The 21,958-nt window shown below is 45.8% G+C and overlaps 1 protein-coding gene across 1 annotated transcript in view; it reads right to left on the bottom strand.

Moving 5' to 3' along the window:
* Positions 1–21,958, bottom strand: part of FMN2 (formin 2) — a 428,360-nt gene that overhangs the window by 236,347 nt on the left and 170,055 nt on the right. Inside the window, exon 8 of the mRNA XM_063917606.1 lies at positions 18,124–18,185. Coding sequence (XP_063773676.1) covers positions 18,124–18,185 — 62 coding nt within the window. The remainder of the gene's footprint in view (positions 1–18,123; positions 18,186–21,958) is intronic.

Genomic DNA, 21,958 nt, shown 5'->3' with positions numbered 1-21,958 from the left:
AACTCCACAGGAGGATATTTTCTACCCTCTCACCAAGAAACGTATTTCTTCCAGATGCGGTGGTAATGTTTTGACATAACCACCTTATGGTCCTGGACTATAGTGGAAACAACCTTAGGTGGGAGACCTTTCCTGGCTAGAACCTTCCTCTCAACTACCTAGCCGTCAAACATAGACGCAGTAAAAAGCCCTATACACTACAACGATAATGCCCAATTTAATCCGATTCGGGAAAGTGGCAATTCGAATGTGTTCTACATCCGATCCGATCCATGGTCCCGTGAGCATCGTATCGGAGCCCCAAGGTCATTAGTGCTGCACTCGTGATATGTCGGTTCCCGCAGGCATGGCTGGGATCGCATAAGATACATCATATGCAAAAGGACCGCATACAATGTTTACTATGCAACCCTGCTGCCCGGGAGGCTGCTGGACGGTCCAAGGGAAATCTTATGCGACATGAGGGTCTGGTCCGACATGTCGCTGTAGTGTATGGGGCCACTAAATCTGGCTAGATGAATGGTCCTTGTAGCAGAAAGTCCTTGCGAAGTGATCAGGAGGTCTGCGTACCAGGCCCGTCGAGGCCAATCTGGTGAAATTTAGGATCCACCCATGGTCCGTAAGCAGGCGAGTAGTCAAGTTGATGCTGTGTAGCAGACATTTCCTGGACACCGCCTTAAACAGGAGATCGTCCAAATGTTGACCCCCATCTTGTGTAACTGCAGCATCATCTCCACCATGACTTTTGTGAATACCCTTGGGGCTGTGGAGAGAACAAAGGGTAAGGCCTGAAACTGGAAGTGGTGGTCCAGTATAGCGAACCAGAGGTAAGCCCGATGAGGAGGCCATATGGGGATATGTAGGTAAGCATCCTTGACATCAAGGGATACTAGGAACTCCCCCTCCTCCAGGCCGGAGACCACCACCCTTAGGGACTTCAACTTGAATTTGAACACTCGTAGATATGGGTTGAAATATTTTAGGTTCAAGATGGGCTGTTCCGAACCGTCTGGTTTTGGTACAACAAAAAGGCTGGAGTAAAAAACCCTGTTGTGCAACGGAGGAGGTACTGGGACAACAACTCCCTTTTGAATGGCATCCTGTAAGGTAACCCTTGCTACAGGTGAAGCTACTAAGCTGGACTTGAACAATCTGAGAAAAGGTGGTGCTTGAAATTCTATCCGGTACCCTTGAGATATGAGGTCCCTCACCAAAGGATCCTGGCAGGACTGTGCCCACACGTGGGCAAAGTGTTGGAGGTGAGCACCTACACGAAAGTCGCCCTGCTGCTGATGCCAACCGTCATGCGGAGGGCTTCATGGAAGACGATCCGGAGGCCTGGTCCAGAGATCCAGCAGCCGCTGGTTTACGAGTCTTACCGCGGTTTCCTCTAGCAGCATTTGAGATGCCTCTGGCTCTGCCTCTGAATCTGGCCACACAAAAGGACTGCAGAGATGGCCCAAGGTAGGGACATCTAGCTGGAGGTGCAGCCAAGGGCAGATAGGTAGACTTACCCGCCACCACCTGAGAAATCCACTTGTTTAGTTCTTCCCGAAACAAGGCCTCTCCTGTAAAAGAAAGATTTTCCACACCTTTCTTGGAGTCAGAATCTGCTGACCATTGTCGCAGCCATAGAGCTCTGCGAGCCGAGACTGCCATAGCAGAGGTACGGACATTGATGAGACATAAATCTTTAACGGACTCACTCATAAAATTTGCAGCATCCTGAATATGATATAGCAGTGTAATGATCTCCTCTTAAGAAAGGGATTCAAACCCATTTATTATATTATCAGACCATTTTATCATTCCTCTGGAAATCCAGCCGCAAGCTATAGTGGGTCTTTGAGCTATGCCCACCACAGTATAGATTGATTTGAGTGTAGTCTCAATCTTGTGGTCAGCGGGATCTTTGAGAGCGAAAGCCCCAGGTACAGGCAGTACAAGTTTTCGTGACAGCCTTGACACAGAAGTATCCACGGATGGGGGATTTTCCCATACTTTCCTATCCTCATGGGGGAAAGGAAGGAATTTAATACCCGCTGCGGAATCTTGAATTTCTTGTCAGGATTGACCCATGCCTACCAGGAAAGAGAGTTTAATTCCTTAGATATAGGAAAAGTGGCAGAAGAGTTTGGTTTTACATTTGGTTTTACATTGTTCCATCTCCCTATCCGGTATGTTGAGGACCTCCCTAATAGCATAAATCAGGGCCTCAACCCCTGGGGACCGAGAATTATAATCCTCCATGTCACCCTCCCCTTCATCCAGATCTGGTAATTCAGTCTCAGAGTCAGACTGGAGTACCTGTGGGAGCGTGCGTTTATGAGAAACCAACAGAGGGGGCTGAGGAGCCTGTCTGTGGTCAGCAGCCTTGACAAAAAAAGATTATCTACAGATTGTTTAAGGGTCTGCCTTTCCTGTCTTGTAGTAGATAACTCTGTATTAATAGTATTAATCATGCTTTTGAATGATCCTGCAGACTACTACCCTGAGAGGGTAAAGAACACTGGTTACATAAGAGAGACCCTTCTGGTAAAGGTGTAAACCTATTGTTACATGAAGGACAAACAGTCTTTTTCCCAGACATTCTATTGTTATGTGAAAAATCACAGTGCAGTTACAACACAAATAGCAAGAAAGCACAGAAACCCCAGACAGCGTGTATGGAGTGATTCAGAGAGAGGTTTGGGACCAGCACACAATACCCAGGCAAAGCAGCACTCCACTGGGTATATTCAATACATATCAATTTTGTATGACAGCAGTGTCACCACTGCTGATGTGCTCCCCCCTTTCTATAAACCCCCCTGGTACCAGTACAATTGGTGGTTCAGTGGGGTCTGTGGAGGAGCAGCTCCAACATGCAGCCTTTTAGTCAACAGCAGCAGGAAATGGCGCCTTCAGCTTCTGGTCCCGCTCTCTGGGAAGCCCCGCCCCTTCAGTGGCGCGCGGTCCCTTACTGCTTTATACTGTCTGTAATGTTACCAAGGAAGTTATATAACCCCCTCTATGTAAAGGGTGTTTTAAAAAATACCCTTTATTTCAGCGCCAGTTTTGGGGTCCGCGGTGGGCACCGCAGCTCGCAGCCCGTGACCTCCGCCCTAATGCCACAACTTGTCACCGGGGATCTGCTAACTGGGACCCCAGTGTGATTACTCACCGCTGCGGAGTCTACTTCAGCATCTGTTAGGGGGTGGTGGCATGCTGCTGGCACTGCACACACAGTGTGATATGTGAAACAGCGCTTAATGTCCTGTCAGCTGGGATTACAAACCATTAACCCTAGGAGGTTGGTTCGGTCCCCCCTAAGTCCCACGACGCAGGTAGACTGGTTGCCAACCAGTACTACCTGAAAATAATAAACTAAATAAAAGTCTTGAAGAAAACTCTCTGGAGATCCAGAGGAATGCACCCAGCTCCTTGGGCACATTTTTTTAAACTGAGTCTGCAGAAGGGGCATAGAGGGGAGAAACCAGCACACACTATTGATTTCTTAAAGTGCCAGGCTCCAACAGATGGTATTTACGAGGGGACTGGATATAACATGGAATCACTATGGGTTGAGATCACAAGTGGGGGCACATAAGCAAAGAAACTAATCATTGGCACGTGCTACAAGCAACCAGATATTAGCATAAATGACGAAGAACAACTATTACTGCAAATTGAAAAAACTGCGGGAGTGGGGGACATCCTAGTGTTAGGGGATTTTAACTATCCGGATATAAATTGGAGTAACGATTCATGTGTAAAAACTAGAAGCAGCAGATTCTTAAATACATTAAAGGATCAATATTTGTCTTAATTAGTCGAGGACCCAACTAGAGGTAAAATTATTCTGGACCTAGTTATTACCAATAATGTGGACATTATATCAAACACTAAAGTTGGGGAGGCCTTGGGAAACAGTGACCACTATATGATCACATTCGATATCGGTTTCAAGAAGCATGGCTATAAGGGGACAACTAAAACATTTAACTTTATGAAAGCTAACTTCAATATGCTGAGACAGGCATTAAACGACATTGACTGGGAAGTTTTGTTTCATGGTAAAGACACATCGGAAATGTGGGTAGCTTTAAAAGGGTTGCTTGATAGCAATATTCACAAATTAATGCCCATGAGCAGTAAACGCAGGAGTACTAAACATAAGCCTATGTGGCTTAATAAGGAGGCCAAAGAAGCAATGGCTAAAAAGAGGCGTGCTTTCAGAATATTTCAATCAAATGAAGGGAAGGAGTCATTCCAGCATTATAAGGAATGCAATAAAAAATGCAAAAAAGTAATAAGGCCAGCTAAAATTGTAAACAAAAAGCAAATCGCTATAGAGAGTAAAACCAATCCTAAAAAGTTTTATAAATACATAAACAGTAAAAAGTTAAAGAAGGAGAACATAGGCCTATTAAAAGATGAATTGGGAGCTTTGATAAATGATAAAATAAAAGCTTAAATACTGAACAATTTTTTCCCCTCAGTATTCCCTACGGAGGATGAGACGGTGAGAGTAGTGCATAACTACAGTGAAGGTAATGACTCTTGGCTTGATGCTTGTTTAAGTGATAAAGTAGTCCTGGATAGACTATACAACATAAAGATTAATAAATCACCAGGCCCAGATGGTTTTCATCCAAGGGTCATTATGGAGCTTAGGTCGCAGTTAGCAAAACCACTATACTTGATTTTCCATAGTTCAATTACATCAGGCATGGTACCAAAGGATTGGCGCATAGCAAAGGTAGTGCCTTTAGCTAAAAAGGGAACTAAAAATAATCCTGGCAACTATAGACCAGTTAGTTTAACCTCTATAGTGGGTAAAATATTGGAAGGTATTTTGAGGGATAGCATAGAGGATTATCTGCAGGTTAATAAGATTAGCAAAAGTCAGCATGGGTATGTATAGGGCAGATCATGTCAAACTAACTTAATTAGCTTTACGAGGAAGTGAGCGAGAATCTTGACCAGGGAAAATCAGTGGATGTAGTGTATTTAGATTTTGCAAAAGCCTTCGATACAGTGCCTCACAGGAGACTGATCATCAAATTAAGGGAACTTGGCTAGGATATACTATTTGTATATGGATAGGTAATTGGCTGGATAACAGAGTACAACGAGTAGTGGTCAACGGAATGTTCTCCAGCTGGGCACCAGTAGTCAGCGGAATACCACAAGGGTCCGTACTTGGCCCGCTACTATTCAATATATTTATCAACGATCTAGGAATAGGCCTGGAAAGCACATTGTCAATCTTTGCAGATGATACTAAACTGTGCAAGATAATTAAGTCAGAAAGCGATGTGGAGTCTCTACAGAATGACTTATTTAAACTTACTTGAAACCTGGGCGTCTAAATGGGGAATGAGGTTCAATATAGAAAAATGCAAAGTTATGCATTTTGGGACAAAAAACACACATGCATCCTATATTCTTAATGGGAAAATATAGGGGTAACTGTGGTAGAAAAAGATTTGGGAGTGCTCATAGATAATAGGCTTAATAACAGTACACAATGTCAAAATGCAGCAAAAAAGACAAGCAAAAAAAGTTCTTGCGTGCACAAAACGGGGTATTGAGACAAGAAACGAGGATGTAATCCTGCCACTGTACAAATCATTGGTATGTCCACATCTTGAATATTGTGTTCAGTTTTGTGCACCATATTATAAAAAAGATATCGGGGAACTAGAAAATTCGAGCTGCTAAATTGATTAAAGGGTTAGAGACACTGGAGTACGAGAAAAGGCTTACTAGGTTAAAATAGGATTTTGATACTTACCGGTAAATCCTTTTCTCCTAGTCCGTAGAGGATGCTGGGGACTCCAAAAGGACCATGGGGTATAGACGGGATCCGCAGGAGCTTGGGCACACTTAAAAGACTTAATCTGGGTGTGAACTGGCTCCTCCCTCTATACCCCTCCTCCAGACCCCAGTTATAGGAACTGTGCCCAGGAAAGACGGACATTTCGAGGAAAAGATTTTTGTTTAAACTAAGGGCTACAAACATACCAGCCCACACCACAAACATACCGTACAACCGGAGTAACGTTAAACCAGATAACAGTATGAATTAACACCAGCAAGAAGCTGAAACAAGAAATACACAACCCGTGTATAAACTAATTTAACCAGCAAGAAAACACTGCAAGTAATAGTCCGCACTGGGATGGGCGCCCAGCATCCTCTACGGACTAGTAGAAAAGGATTTACCGGTAAGTACCAAAATCCTATTTTCTCTTACGTCCTAGAGGATACTGGGGACTCCAAAAGGACCATGGGGATTATACCAAAGCTCCAGAACGGGCGGCAGAGTGTGGACGACTCTCTGCAGCACCGACTGAGCAAACGCAAGGTCCTCATCGGCCAGGGTATCAAACTTATAGAACTTAGCAAAAGTGTTTGAACCCGACCAAGTAGCTGCTCGGCAAAGCTGTAACGCCGAGACGCCTTGGGCAGCCGCCCAAGATGAGCCCACTTTCCTGGTAGAATGGGCTTTTACTGACTTCGGCACCGGTAGTCCGGCCGAAGAATGAGCCTGCTGAATCGTACTACAAAGCCAGCGTGCAATAGTCTGTTTTGAAGCAGGATGACCAATTTTGTTGGAAGCATACAAGACAAACAGCGCCTCGGTTTTCCTAGCAACAGCTGTCCTAGTGACGTAGATCTTCAACGCTCTTACAACATCCAGAGATTTTGGAAAAGCCACAGCTTCCGTAGCCACCGGGACCATAATAGGTTGGTTAATGTGAAATGAAGAAACCACCTTTGGCAAAAATTGTTGACGAGTCCTCAATTCCGCCCTATCCAAATGAAAAATCAAGTACGGGCTCTTATGAGATAAGGCCGCCAACTCTGACACCCGCCTGGCAGACGCCAGTGCCAATAGCATAACTACCTTCCAAGTGAGAAATTTCAACTCAACCTTATGCAAAGGTTCAAACCAGGAAGACATGAGAAACCGTAAGACTACATCAAGGTCCCATGGAGCTACAGGAGGCACAAACAGAGGATTGATATGCATTACTCCTTTCACAAAAGTTTGAACCTCTGGGAGGACAGCTAACTCTTTTTGAAAGAAAATAGACAAAGCCGAAATCTGCACTTTGATGGAACCCAATTTCAGGCCTGCATCTACTCCCGCCTGTGAAAAGTGGAGAAAGCGACCCAAGTGAAAATCTTCCGCAGGAGCCATTTTAGACTCACACCAGGAAACATACTTTCTCCAAATACGGTGATAATGCTTCGCCGTAACCTCCTTCCTAGCCTTAATGAGAGTTGGAATGACCTCCCTGGGAATACCCTTACGAGCTAAGATCTGGCGCTCAACCTCCATGCCGTCAAACGCAGCCGCGGTAAGTCTGGAAACACGCATGGACCCTGCAACAACAGGTCCTCTCTTAGAGGAAGCGGCCAAGGATCTTCCACCAGTAATTCCTGAAGATCCGGGTACCAGGCCCTTCTTGGCCAATCTGGAACAATGAGAATCGCCTGAACCCTTGCTCGTCGAATGATCCCCAGTACCTTTGGAATTAGAGGAAGTGGAGGGAACACATACACCGACTGGAAAACCCACGGAGACACCAGGGCGTCCACTGCACTGGCTTGGGGGTCCCTTGACCTGGAACAATACCTCGGGAGCTTCTTGTTGAGACGAGACGCCATCATGTTGATCAACGGAATTCCCCAACGTTTTGTCACCTCTGCAAATACCTCTTGGTGAAGAGCCCACTCTCCCGGATGGAGATCGTGTCTGCTGAGGAAATCTGCTTCCCAGTTGTCCACTCCTGGTAGGAAGACTGCTGACAGGGCGCTCACGTGTTGTTCCGTCCAGCGAAGGATTCTTGTGGCCTCCGCCATTGCCGCTCTGCTCCTTGTTCCGCCTTGACGGTTTATATGCGCCACCGCTGTGATGTTGTCTGACTGTACCAGGACAGGTCGACCCTGAAGAAGGCTTCTTGCTTGCAGCAGGCCATTGTAAATGGCTTTTAACTCGAGAACATTTATGTGGAGACAGGCTTCCTGCAGCGACCATTTCCCCTGGAAGTTTCTTCCTTGGGTGACTGCGCCCCAGCCCCTGAGACTTGCATCTGTTGTTAGAAGCACCCAATCCTGGATACCGAACCGGCGTTCCCCTAGGAGGTGATGATCTTGTAGCCACCACAGGAGAGAAATTCTGGCTCTGGGAGATAGACTTATCTTCCGGTGCATGTGCAGGTGAGACCTGGACCATTTGCTCAGCAAGTCCCACTGAAACACCCGGGCATGAAACCTGCCAAATGGAATGGCTTCGTACGCCGCAACCATCTTCCCCAGAACCCGAGTACAGTGATGGATTGACACACTCGTCGGCCTCAGAAGTTCCCTGACCATCGCCTGCAGTTCCCGAGCCTTTTCTTCTGGAAGAAATACTTTCTGTAAATCCGTATCCAGAATCATGCCCAGTAAAGGCAGCCGAGTGGTCAGAATCAAACTGAGATTTTGGCAAATTGAGTACCCAACCGTGCTGTCGCAGAACCGACAGTGACAAATCTACACTTCTCAGCAACCGTTCCTTGGACCTCGCCTTTATCAGGAGATCGTCCAAGTACGGGATAATTGTAACCCCTTGTTTGCGAAGGAGAACCATCATTTCCGCCATGACTTCGGTGAAAATCCTCGGAGCCGTGGAGAGCCTAAACGGCAACGTCTGAAATTGGTAATGAGAATCCTGTATCGCAAACCTGAGGAAGGCCTGATGCGAAGGATATATCGGGACATGCAAGTAGGCATCCTTTATGTCTAATGACGCCATAAAATCCCCCCCTACCAGGCTGGCAATTACCGCTCTAAGGGATTCCATCTTGAACTTGAAAACTTTCAAGTATGGATTGAGGGATTTTAGATTTAGAATTGGTCTGACCGAACCGTCCGGTTTCGGCACAACAAAGAGGCTCAAGTAGAACCCCTCCCCCCGCTGGGACGAGGGAACGGGAACAATGACCCTCTGTAGACACAATTTTTGAATCGCTGCCAGCACCACCTCCCTGTCCGGAAGAGCTACTGGTAATGCCGAAATGAAGAACCGGTGAGGGGGTATCTCCTGAAACCCCAGTTTGTATCCCTGAGACACAATCTCTAGGACCCAAGGATCCAGGTCTGATTGAATCCAGACCTGACTGAATATTCGTAGACGGCCCCCCACCGGTCCGGACTCCCCCAGGGAAGCCCCAGCGTCATGTGGTGGACTTGGTAGCAGCAGGGGAGGACTTTTGGTCCTGGGCGCCTGAGCCTGCAGGAGGTTTCCTTCCCCTTCCTCTACCTTTTGAAGCGAGGAAGGACGAACCTTTTCCACGCCTGTATTTATTGTGACGAAAGGACTGCATTTGCTGATGTGGTGCCTTTTTCTGTTGTGTGGGAACATAAGGAAGAAAAGAGGACTTACCCGCAGTCGCGGTCGAGACCAGGTCAGCCAAGCCGTCCCCAAACAAGACAGTACCTTTGAAGGGTAACGCTTCCATAGCCCTCTTGGAGTCGGCATCAGCGTTCCATTGATGGATCCACAACGCCCTCCTGGCTGATATTGACATGGCATTGGTTCTTGAACCCAAGAGACAGACGTCCCTCGCCGCATCCTTCAGGTAATCTGCAGCGCCTTGATATATCCGAGAGTCAAAAGGACATTATCTTTATCAAGGGTATCCATATCATTAGCTAAATTCTCAGCCCATTTACCAATAGCACTACTCACCCATACCGACGCCACAGCAGGTCTGAGCAATGCACCCGAATTAGCGAAAATGGACTTCAAAGACGTCTCCAGCTTACGATCCGCCGGATCCTTGAGAGCTGCCGTGTCAGGGGACGGAAGTGCTACTTTCTTAGACAAACGAGATAGAGCTTTGTCAACATTTGGAGACGCCTCCCATTTTTCCCTGTCATCAGAGGGGAAAGGATACGCCATGTAAATTCTCTTGGGAATCTGCCACCTCTTATCCGGCGACTCCCAAGCCTTTTCACAAAGAGTATTCATTTCATGAGAGGGGGGAAACTTCACCTCAGGTTTTTTTCCCTTGAACAAGCAAATCCTTGTTTCCTGTACCTCAGGTTCATCAGAAATGTGTAAAACATCTTTTATAGCCACAATCATGTACTGAACACTCCTAACTAACCGTGGATGTAAAGCAGCCTCAGTGAAATCGACCTCGGAATCAGAGTCCGTGTCGGTATCAGTATCTACCACCTGAGTAAATGGCCGCTTTTGCGACCCGGATGGGGTCTGAACCGGAGACAAAGCCTCTTCCATGGACTTTTTCCACACCTGCGTCTGTGACTCAGACTTATCTAACCTCTTTGATAAAGAAGCAACATTCGAATTTATCATACTGAGCAATGCGAGTAAATCAGGTGTCGGCTGCGTCGACAGTCCCAAATCTAGTCCCGCATCCGCTCCCCCAATAACCTCCTCTGGTGAATAACATTCAGCCTCAGACATGCCGACACGTAGTACCGACACACAACAACACACAGAACGTCCCAGCTAGGTGACAGGCCCACAATGGAGCCCAGATAGAGGACATAGAGGGAGTATGCCAGCTCACACCCCAGCGCCCATATATCCCAAGAAAAGATATATGTACCCAGTGCTGCTTTGTAATGATAATAAGCACCACACTGCGCCCCCCCCCCCCCTTCTGAATATCTCCCCGTTACTTGTCTGAGGAATGTGGAGGTCCCGACAGCGTCTCCCTTCAGCCGCGTGTTGAAGGAGAAGATGGCGCCTGTGAGCCGCGGGACGAAGCTCCGCCCCCTTCCCGGTGCGCTTCGGCCCGCCAAATTTAAAAATGAAAAATGCCGGCGGGGGTTTCTGGAAACGGTGCCGAGGCACCGAAAAGCTCTCTGCCAGCCCCAAAACTCCAGTAACATGCTGCCCAGGGCGCCCCCCCCCCCCCCCCCCCCAGCGCCCTGCACCCAGTAAATACCGTTGGTGATGTGTGTGGGAGCATGGAGCACAGCGTTACCGCTGTGCTGTACCTTCCGTTACTGAAGTCTTCTGCCGTCCTGAAGTCTTCTGATCTTCTCATACTCACCCGACTTCTTTCTTCTGGCTTCTGTGAGGGGGTGACGGTGCGGCTCCGGGAACAAGCAGCTAGGCGCACCAAGTGATCGAACCCTCTGGAGCTAATGGTGTCCAGTAGCCGAGAAGCAGAGCCCTTAACTAAGAAGAAGTAGGTCTGCTCCTCTCCCCTCACTCCCACGCTGCAGGGAGCCTGTAGCCAGCAGGTCTCCCTGAAAATAAAAAACCTAACATAAAGTCTTTTCTAGAGAAACTCAGGAGAGCTCCCCTAGTGTGCATCCAGTCACTCCTGGGCACAAAGTCTAACTGGGGTCTGGAGGAGGGGCATAGAGGGAGGAGCCAGTTCACACCGAGATTAAGTATTTTAAGTGTGCCCAAGCTCCTGCGGATCCTGTCTATACCCCATGGTCCTTTTGGAGTCCCCAGCATCCTCAAGGACGTAAGAGAAATATGTATACACTAGAAAAGAGGCGGCTAAGAGGAGGCATTATTAATATCTTAAAATATGTAAAGGGTAATTACAAGGATTTAGCAGGGGATTTGTTTATTAAAAGAATTCCGTATAGGACACGTGGACACTCACTGAGGCTAGAGGAGAGAAAATTCCATACACAACGTAGGAAAGGGTTCTTCACGGTAAGGGCAATAAAGATTTGGAACTCCCTGCCAGAGAAGTTAATAACGGCAGACTCTGTAAATGCATTTAAGAACGGACTGGACACATTTTTAACTGGAAAAAGTATCCAGGGTTATAGCTTTTAACATAGTGACATTAATATCTGGGAGTGGTAACAATCATAGTTGTCAATTGGTACTAAACCATTACTTCAGCAGGTGCATTATAATATGAACATCTTAACACAGTATACAGGTTGAACCCGATGGGCATTTTGCCTCTTTTCAACCTCACTAACTATGTAACTATTTAATGGACCCGATCTATACCCCATGGTACTAAAGTCACCCCAGTATCCACTAGGACGTTAGAGAAATGGGGCGTGCCCTAACTGGCACAAGGCCATGCCATATTTTTGTGTGCCACCATTCACTATGAGCCTATCAGCCTGCTCCCCCTTCACTCTGTGCCTCTCGGCCTGCCCCCTTCACTCTGTGCCTCTCAGCCAGCTACCCCTTCACTCTGAGCCTCTCAGCATGCCCCCTTTCACTCCGTGCCTCTCAACCTTCCCCCTTTCACTCTGAGCCTCTCAGCCTGCTCCCCCTTCACTTTATGTCTCTCAGACTGTCCCCTTTCACTCTGTGCCTCTCACCCTGCTCCCCTTTTTACTCTGTGCCTCTCAGCCTGCTCCCCCTTCACTCTGTGCCTCTCCGCCTGCTCCCCCTACACTCTGTGCCCCTCAGCCTGCTCACATTTCACTCTGTGCCTCTCAGCCTGCTCCCCATTCTCTGTGCCTCTCAGCCTCCCCCTTCATTCTGCCTTTCAGCCTGCCCCCCTTCACTCTGTGCCTCTCAGCAAGCTCCCCCTTCACTCTGTGCCTCTCAGCATGCCCTCTTTCACTCTGTACCGCTCAACCTGCCCCCTATCACTCTGCACCTCTCAGCCTGCTCCCCCTTCACTCTGTGCCTCTCAGCCTGCCCCCTTTCAATCTGTGCCTCTCAGCCTGCTCCCCCTTCACTCTTTGCCTCTCAGCCTCCCACCCTTCACTCTGTGCCACTCAGCCTGCTCCCCCTTTCACTCTGTGCCTCTCATCCTCCCACCCTTCACTCTGTGCCTCTCAGCCTGCTCCCCCTTCACTCTGTGCCACTCAGCCTGCTCCCCCTTTCACTCTGTGCCTCTCATCCTCCCACCCTTCACTCTGTGCCTCTCAGCCTGCTCCCCCTTCACTCTGTGCCTCTCAGCCTGCTCCCCCTTCACTCTGTGCCCCTTAGCCTGCCTCCTTCACTCTGTGCCTCTCAGCCTGCCCCTTTTCAATCTGTGCCTCTCAGCCTGCTCCACCTTCACTCTGTGCCTCTCAGCCTGCTCCCACTACACTATGTGCCCCTCAGCCTGTCCCCTTCACTCTGTGCCTCTCAGCCTGCTCACCCTTCTCTCTGTGCCTCTCAGTCTGCTCCCCCTTCTCTTTGTGCCTCTCAACCTCCCCCCTCATTCTGCCTCTCAGACTGCCACCCTCTTCACTGTGTCTCTCAGTATCCTTCCCCTCTGGTCACTGGTAGCTAGCCGCCTCACCTGTCACCGGCTATTTCACACTAATTACGGCACTAGCAGGAGGTCAGACAGGGCAGGGAGCGTGGTCCTGATAAAATGCCGGAATCGCACTCCCGCAGGTCCGATGGAAGTCTGGCAGGAGTGGCGGGCTGTGGGAGCCGCATTGCGCTCTTGCCTCCTCTCCTGTCCCTGCAGCCCTGTGATAAAGGCGGGTCTGGGTGGAGACTGTCAGGAGCGGCGGGCAGCGGGAGATGCATCTGAATGAAGAAAGAGCCATATGAGGCTCGAGAGCCGCGGGTTGGCCAACACGGATCTAGATAATTATCATTTATTAACTAGATATTGTGGCAATAAGAATTTAAGGAATGCTGACATTTTAACAGTATCCACATGGAAGCGCAGGGCTGATAGGTACCCATCTTCGCAATGTATAAGAATTACTTTACTTCCAGATTTGGACTGATGCAGAGTTTCTGCTTCAGATCCCTCTCACAGAAACTTTTGTTTCGCATTCCAAAGCTTGAAATTTCATATCTTCACAGCCTCCATAGAAATCTATAGGCACTGCCTTTGCTATCTAAAACAGGGAACCACAGCAGATATCTCTGTGATTGTCATTGAATGTTGTGTATAATAAGCAAGCAAGGTAATAATCACTGTTGGAAATAGGTTCAGACAGGTTTAGAAATATGACAAAAACACAAAACAAATGACAGTGCAGATAATATTCAAATCAAATACAAGCAGCAGCTCGGTATGGGTAGATGACAAGGCAGAGCAGGGGACACAAGCAAAAGACCAGTCAAAGCAGAAGATAAGGCAGAGTAAGGATCACAAGAGGTCAGTCCAGGCAACACATAAGGCAGAGTAGAGGTCACAAATATAGGCTGTGGGGCAGTGTCGGACTGGGGCATGAAGGGCCCACCGGGGAAATGCAGTGGTAGGGCCCATGTTTAGAGCGCATGGTCAGGGCCCCTTCATAAATATATATAGTAAATATTGTTAGTCCATGCAGGGTAATGTACCAGATTAATAACAGGAATGCACTGTAGAAAACACACCACAAATCTGTGCAGTATAATGTAATCTATGCATAATGTAAATTTCAAGTGCACAGTCTGGAACAGGATCCCTAGAGGAGAAGGTGGGCCGTCAGGCAGTGGGGCCCACCTGGGGTATCCCCTGTACCCCTGTGGGCCAGTCCAACCCTGCTGTGGGGTAATGCTAAAAAGGAGAACACTAGCATGTATACAATATGACTTGCAAAGTTGTAGTGCTAAATGCAGCTATATGAAGTACTGTAGTAGGTATCAATGAGAATCCAGACAAGGGCGTGCCCCTGGTAACGTACTGAAAATCATGTGACTGCAAAAATTTAAAAAAAGCCAGCAGAAAAAAAAAACAACTGCAACAATATGCAATCATTCCATTCTTCAGTTGTATTACAATAGCTCAACATTAACACACTCAAAACAGTATGTAACAGCCCCAGACTATCATGATTTGCATGGGTAGGTGGAGATGCTGACAGTTAAATATTATTCTACTCTGCAAGTTTTATTTGTGCACAACTGTCCTAGAAATTCTGCTGTTCATGCAGGCAACAAAATTGTAGACACATAAAGGGATGCTATATCTCCCTACAGTACATTATTTTGTATCCAAATTCCCATCTCCATCTTTTTGTAAGAACATTTATGACAGCCAATAAAACACTCTAGTAGTCACTAGAATGCACTGTGTGTTTTATGGTGGTCTCTAGGATACTCTGTTTATTGTATTGCAGTCAATAATGCTTTCTCTGTTATATGAAGGTCACTGATGCTCTCTTTAGAGTACTGTATGATGGTGTTATATTCTGGAATTAGCACAATTCAACAGCCCTTGATGAGGTTAGCTCTAGTGGCTTTAATCAGTCTCCAGGTAACAGGTCAGTTGTGCAGACCAGGAGTCCTCATGCTGGGTTGTGTTCTGACTCTTGATTGCGGCAGCTGAGTTCAGAGTCTTGCTAGGTTTATGACATGTGATGATTGGTTGTTTAGCCTTTTTAGGGATTTCCTTTGACACTCCTTTGTGAGTTGTAATCAGTCTGATTCTGTTAGTCCTGGGGATCAATAGGATGCCTGCTTATTTACCTGTGCTATGTGGACGATCTGCCAGCATGTCTCCACAGTTCACCAAATCTGTTTTATTCTGAAAACCTGTTACTTGTCAGTATTTCTCCAATGTGCATATTATCTTTGGTATTTGGAAGATCAGCCAGCATGTCTTCACAGTGCAACTTAAGCTGTTCTATTCAGAAAACCTGTTGCATGTCAGCATTTTTTCACTGTGCAATTTACCTGTGCTATTTTGATGATCAGCCTAGCATCTCTCTTCACTGCAATTATCTATTCTGCTTAGACAACATAACAAATTCTTCAGTGTAAATTACCGGTACCAATGCTATTCTAAAGATTTGTTTATCTGTTTTCTATAGATAGTTTTAGTATAGTTTTAGTATTATCTAGTTATTACTATTTAGAATCACATATTTAGCTTTAATGATGTGGGACTAACTACAGGTTTTATCATCATCATCATCATCATCATACAGACATGTCTCTCTTTCTAATGTTAATGTCAATATTCAAGCAAGCCAAAGGTGACTGCGGTGTACAGAACAGGAGGTACAGTGCTTGCTGATTCTTAACCATGAGTTACAGAAAGTCTAGTTTTACCATTGTCGAGTTCCTGGATATTTTAGAATTTCTCACAAAACAGCATAGACTTTGGCCTCTAAAAAATTGATTCTACTTTATATCCATAATTGTTAAGTAATTTCTATATGGTTATCTAGGATAAATTAGATTGCACTAGGCACTCTACATACAGTAATAGCTACACTAAGCAGCAGAGCTCACACCACTCTACCCTCTCACTGAAATTTTTGCAGAAACAAGTGTCTTTTCTTCATTCATAAGGAATACTGTACCTCTCTCCATTTAGAATAGCCAAATTTCAAGATGATTATGGACCATTTTGTCTAAAATGCAATAATGTACTTGGCATATTCTGGCATCTTTTGTGGCAATGACTTATAGTCTGGAGTTTTGGGCATTAGGCTATAAGGTGTATTTGTAGGATTGATACAGTGGAACCATTAGAAATTCCAGGTGTTTTCTATTTGGACTGGAACTTTATGTTATGGTATGTCAATGCCACTATATTCATTTGATTGTACTAGCCATGGTTTGTATTGATAGGCTTGATATAAAATATGACTATATAAATGAAAAACCATCCCCCCAAAAGTTTTAACCAGCAAATTGCTATGCCAGCCTAGGCTAAACACACTATAATAGGTGGGGCCACCTTATCATAATACAAACCAGCCCCAGCCTGGTCAGTATGCAGCTAAAATCCATAGGGAAAAAAGATTCTCAAAAAATGTGCAAAACCCCCTTCCTAGGAAAACCAGACCCATGCTTAATAGTACTGAAGCTTCAGTGACTATTCCTGGGACAATGAGATTTGGATGATGAGTTAAAAACCCCCCATTAACATTACTGTGTAGAACAAGTGACAGCAAGTAACAACTTAAGCATTCTGGTGCTTGTAGATCTATATGAACGATATGAAGAAAACCTAAATATATGTACTTTCATTAGACAATATACTGTATACATTTATACATTTGCAGCATTAAGCAAGATATCATAGATATGGTCACTGAACTCACAGCAGATGCGACAGCTAATACTTGAGAATGGGGATACGGTTATTAGGTTGACAGTTATTAGGTCGACCTCTATTGGTCGACATGCATTAGGTCGACATGGTCACTAGGTCGACATGGAAAAAGGTCGACATGAGTTCGTCATATTTTTATTTTTTTTATTTTTGTAACTTTTTCATACTTTACTATCCACATGGACTACGATTGGGAATAGTAACCTGCCCGAAGCATGGCGAGCAAAGCGAGCCATGTGAGGGGACACGGTGCACTAATTGGGGTTCCCCGTAACTTTACCAAGAAAACAACACCAAAAAAAGTAAAAAACCTCATGTCAAACTTTTTCCATGTCGACCTAGTGGCCATGTCGACCTAATGCATGTCGGCCAATAGTGGTCGACCTAAGTGTGGTCAACCTAAAGACCCCTACCCTGAGAATGTTGGAGGATCACACAGCTACAGAAAGGCACTATCAGCATGGAAGGTCATAAAGGTACCTCATTTTCAAGGTGATAACAGATGTTCACTCATCTCTCAATATAGATACAATGAAAATCTCATAGAGGTTCAGTGCCTCCTGAAGAGCAGTATGTTTTATTGTAGAAACACATACCTAACTTTGTTTTGCCTACCAAAAAAAGGCCCTCATTCCGAGTTGATCGCTCGCTAGCTACTTTTAGCAGCCATGCAAACGCATTGTCGCCATGCACAGGGCAGTGTATTTTCGCTTTGCAAGTGTGCGAACGCCTTTACAGCTGAGCGGTACATGAATATTTTGTGCAAAACCAGACTAGCCGTGTAGTTACTTATCATGTGCGATGAATCCAGCGACGGTGATCCCAGAATTGACGTCAGACACCCGCCCTGCAAACGCCTGGACACGACTGTGTTTTCCCAACCACTCCCAGAAAACGGTCAGTTGACACCCGTAAATGCCCTCTTCCTGTCAATCTCCTTGCGATCGGCTGTGCGATTGGATTCTTCGCTAGTACCACTGCACAGCAACGATGCTCTTTGTACCTGTACGACACGCGTGTGCATTGCGGCGCATACGCATGCACCGGTTTGCTGTTTTTTTACCTGATCACTTCGCTGCGAAAATCATCAGCGAGTGATCACCTCGGAATGACCCCCAAAAATCGGCAGAAACAAAGCAGAGTATTGTAAATGTTCTTTTAGAGGTATACTTACATTTTCGTATAAAGCTTGAAGAGTTTCTAAATCAACCACAGAATAGTCCATTTTCAGAATCGCTAAATAAAAAACAAATAGATAATAAGAGGTCATTGTTTCTGGTTTATTAACAGTGGACGCAGTGAATAAACAGTATATGAGAAGAGGATATCTAGTGATAACAATAATTACAACTTGTTTGGCTAATAAAATGTGTACAGTTGTGGAATGTTGATAGAAATTTATTTGTAATCCTTTCACTGCTGCACTAAATGAGAGATCACTTTTATTATCTGGCATACAGTGCATCCGAAAGTATTCACAACTCTTCACTTTTTCCACATTTTGTTATGTTATTCCAAACTGAAATAAATTATTTTTTTCCCTGAAAATTCTACACACAATACCCCATAATGACAATGTGAAAAAAGTTTTTTTGTGATTTTTGCAAATTTATCAAAAATAAAAAACGAAGAAACCACATTATTATTATTATTACTAGGTAAATTATCGCGCCCTACGGGTGCTCTTCACACCGTCGAAAGGGGCTACGCCCCCTTAACCCCTTTTTTATTAAATGGAGTGTTATCCCCAATCATGATTGTGTGAGTGGTTAAATATTGCATGGACAAAGAACGTGTGATGGTTAAGGGGTCATGGGGATTGTTGATGCCGGTGGGGGCAGGTGGACTGGCAGCAGGACATAGGGGTCATTCGGAGTTGATCGCTCGCTAGCTACTTTTTGCAGCCGTGCAAACGCATAGTCGCTGCTAACTGGGGAGTGTATATTTGCTGTACAAGGGTGCGATCGCATGTGCAGCCGAGCACTACGAAAATAGTTTGTGCAGTTTCTGAGTAGCTCAGAACTTACTCAGCCCTTGCGATCACTTTAGCCTGTCCAGTCCCGGAATTGACGTCAGACACCCACCCTGCGATCACTTTAGCCTGTCCAGTCCCGGAATTGACATCAGAAACCCACCCTGCAAATGCTTGGACACGCCTGCGTTTTTCCAAACACTCCCAGAAAATGGTCAATTGACACCCATAAACGCCTCCTTCCTGTCAATCTCCTCGCGATCGGCTGTGCAAATGGATTCTTCGTTAAATCCATGGCACAGCAATGATCCGCTTTGTACCCGTACGACACACCTGCACATTGAGGTGCATAAGCATGCGCAGTAGTGACCTGATCGCTGCGCTGAGAAAAACGGCACCATGCGATCAGTTCGGAATGACCTCCATAGGACGCTGCAGTAAAAGGATTTTTTTCCCCTATCTACAGTGCAGAGACTTGCTGCAGATGCAGTGGCATACCCCCCAGCTGTACCTTTTTGGCAGGTACAGGACCTTTTTTTTTATGGTCTGTACAGATTTTTGGCACTCCAAACTTCCATTGAAAGTATAGGAAAAGGGGCGTGACCACGCCATTTTACCCGTGGCCATGCCCCCTTTTGGAATTTGTAGCGGTTTTTCTGTGTAAATTGTTGGAGGGTATGTTGCTGCAGATGCAGTGGGCCTATTTTGGGGTGTGGACTTGGAGCTGCAGCTCCATCAGTCCCATTGTTAATCCTGCTCTGGGAACACATAGCAGCCAAAGGGTAGAGCCTCCCATTGGATGTAACTTGTGTGGGAGGGCTTTTCTTGCCCAATCAGCTGTGGACTGGGTGTGATAGACCTGATGCTAACCCAATGAGAGCTCCTAGCCACGCCCGGCCTTAGATACACAGGCACACAGTCACAGATCTGGGCTATTATATAGGAGATTACCAGTTATTTAAATAGTGCACACATATTCCACAACGCTTTACAGAGAATATTTGGCCATTCACATCAGTCCCTGCCCCAGTGGATCTTACAATCTATATTCCCTACCACATGTACACGCACACACATTCACGCTAAGGTTAATTTGTAGGGATAGCCAATTAACCTACCAGTATATTTTTGAATTGTGGGAGGAAACAGTAGTACCCGGAGGAAACCTACGCAAGCACAGGGAGAATATACAAACTCCACACAGTTAGGGCCATGGTGGGAATCAAACCCATGACCTCAGTGCTGTGAGGCAGTAATGCCCAATCACATGTACATAAGTATTCACAGCCTTTGCCATGAAGCTCAAAATTGAGCTCAGGTGCATCCTGTTTCCACTGATCATCTTTCAGATGTTCATACAGCTTAATTGGAGTCCACTTGTGGTAAATTCAGTTGACTGCACATGATGTGGAAAACCACACACCTGTCTATATAAGGTCCCACACCTGGCAGTGCATGTCTGTGCTCAAACCAAGCATGAAGTCAAAGGAATTGTCTGTAGACCTCCGAGACAGGATTGTCTCGAGGCACAAATTTGGGAAAGGGTACAAAAAAAATCTACTGCTTTGAAGGTCCCAGTGAGCACAGTGGCCTCCATCATCCATAAATGGAAAAAGTTCGGAACCACCAAAGACTCTTCCTAGAGCTGGCCAGCTGTCTAAACTGAGTGATCAGGGGAGAAGGGTCCAAGTCAGGGAGGTGACCAAGAACGCGATGGTCACTCTGTCAGAGCTACAGCATTCCTCTGTGGAGAGAGGAGACCCTTCCAGAAAGACAACCATCTCTGGTAGAGTGGCCAGACGGAATCCACTCCTTAGTAAAAATCGCATGGCAGACCACCTGGAGTTTGTCAAAATGCACCTCATGGACTCTCAGACCATGATAAACAAAATTCTCTGGCTGATGAGACAAAGATTGAACTCTTTGGCGTGAATGCCAGGCGTCATGTTTGGAGGAAACTAGGCACCGCTCATCACCAGGCCAATACCATCCCTACAGTGAAGCATGTTGGTGGCAGAATCATGCTGTTTTTCAGCGGCAGGTACTGGGAGACTAGTAAGGATAAAGGGAAAGATGAATGCAGCAAAGTACAGAGACATCCTGGATGAAAACCTGCTCCAGAGCGCTCTTGACCTCAGACTGGGGCAACAGTTCATCTTACAGCAGGAAAATAACCCTAAGCACACAGCCAAGATATCAAAGGAGTGGCTTCAGGACAACTCTGTGAATGTCCTTGAGTGGCCCAGCCAGAGCCCAGATTTGAATCCGATTGAATATCTCTGGAGAGATCTGAAAATGGCTGTGCACCGACGCTTCCCATACGACCTTATGGAGCATGAGAGGTGATGCAAAGAGGAATCTGTGAAACTGCCAAAATATAGGTGTGCCAAGCTTGTGGCATCATATTCAAAAAGACTTGAGGCTCTAATTTGTGCCAAAGGTGCATCAACAAAGTATTGAGCAAAGGCTGAGAATACTTATGTACATGTGATTTCTTCTTTTTTATTTTTAATAAATTTGCAAAAATCTAAAAAAAACAAAACTTTTTTTTCATGTTGTCATTAATGGGGTATTGTGTGTAGAATTATGAGGGGAAAAATGAATTTATTCCATTTTGGAATAAGGCTGTAACATAACGAAATATGGAAAAAGTGAAGCGCTGTGAATACTTTCCAGATGGACTGTATCTAATCCACACTGTACCCGCACTGTATCCAATGTGCACTGACCTGTACTGTATCCAGCCTGGACTATGTTGGTGAACAATATTGTGAGCTGTAAGGCGGTCAAAATTGAGTGGAAATTACTAGAAATTAATGTTACTGAGGTTAATAATACTCTAGGAACAAAAAGAAATGCCCATATTATGTGTTTTTAGCCTTTTTGTCATTTAAAAAAAAATGCAAATCCAAATCCAGACGACTAATCAGAGTTAAAATCAAATCCAGCAAAAATAGTCCGGCACACATCTCCACTTCAAACTATACTCTCTAACCACCCCTCTCTGTTTGTACTAGTGAATTGACTCTTGTGCTGT

Source organism: Pseudophryne corroboree, chromosome 4 (genome assembly GCF_028390025.1).
Source record: "Pseudophryne corroboree isolate aPseCor3 chromosome 4, aPseCor3.hap2, whole genome shotgun sequence".
Taxonomy (NCBI): domain Eukaryota; kingdom Metazoa; phylum Chordata; class Amphibia; order Anura; family Myobatrachidae; genus Pseudophryne; species Pseudophryne corroboree.
The sequence above is the reverse complement of the archived record's forward strand: the minus strand, read 5'-3'. Positions and strand labels throughout refer to the sequence as shown.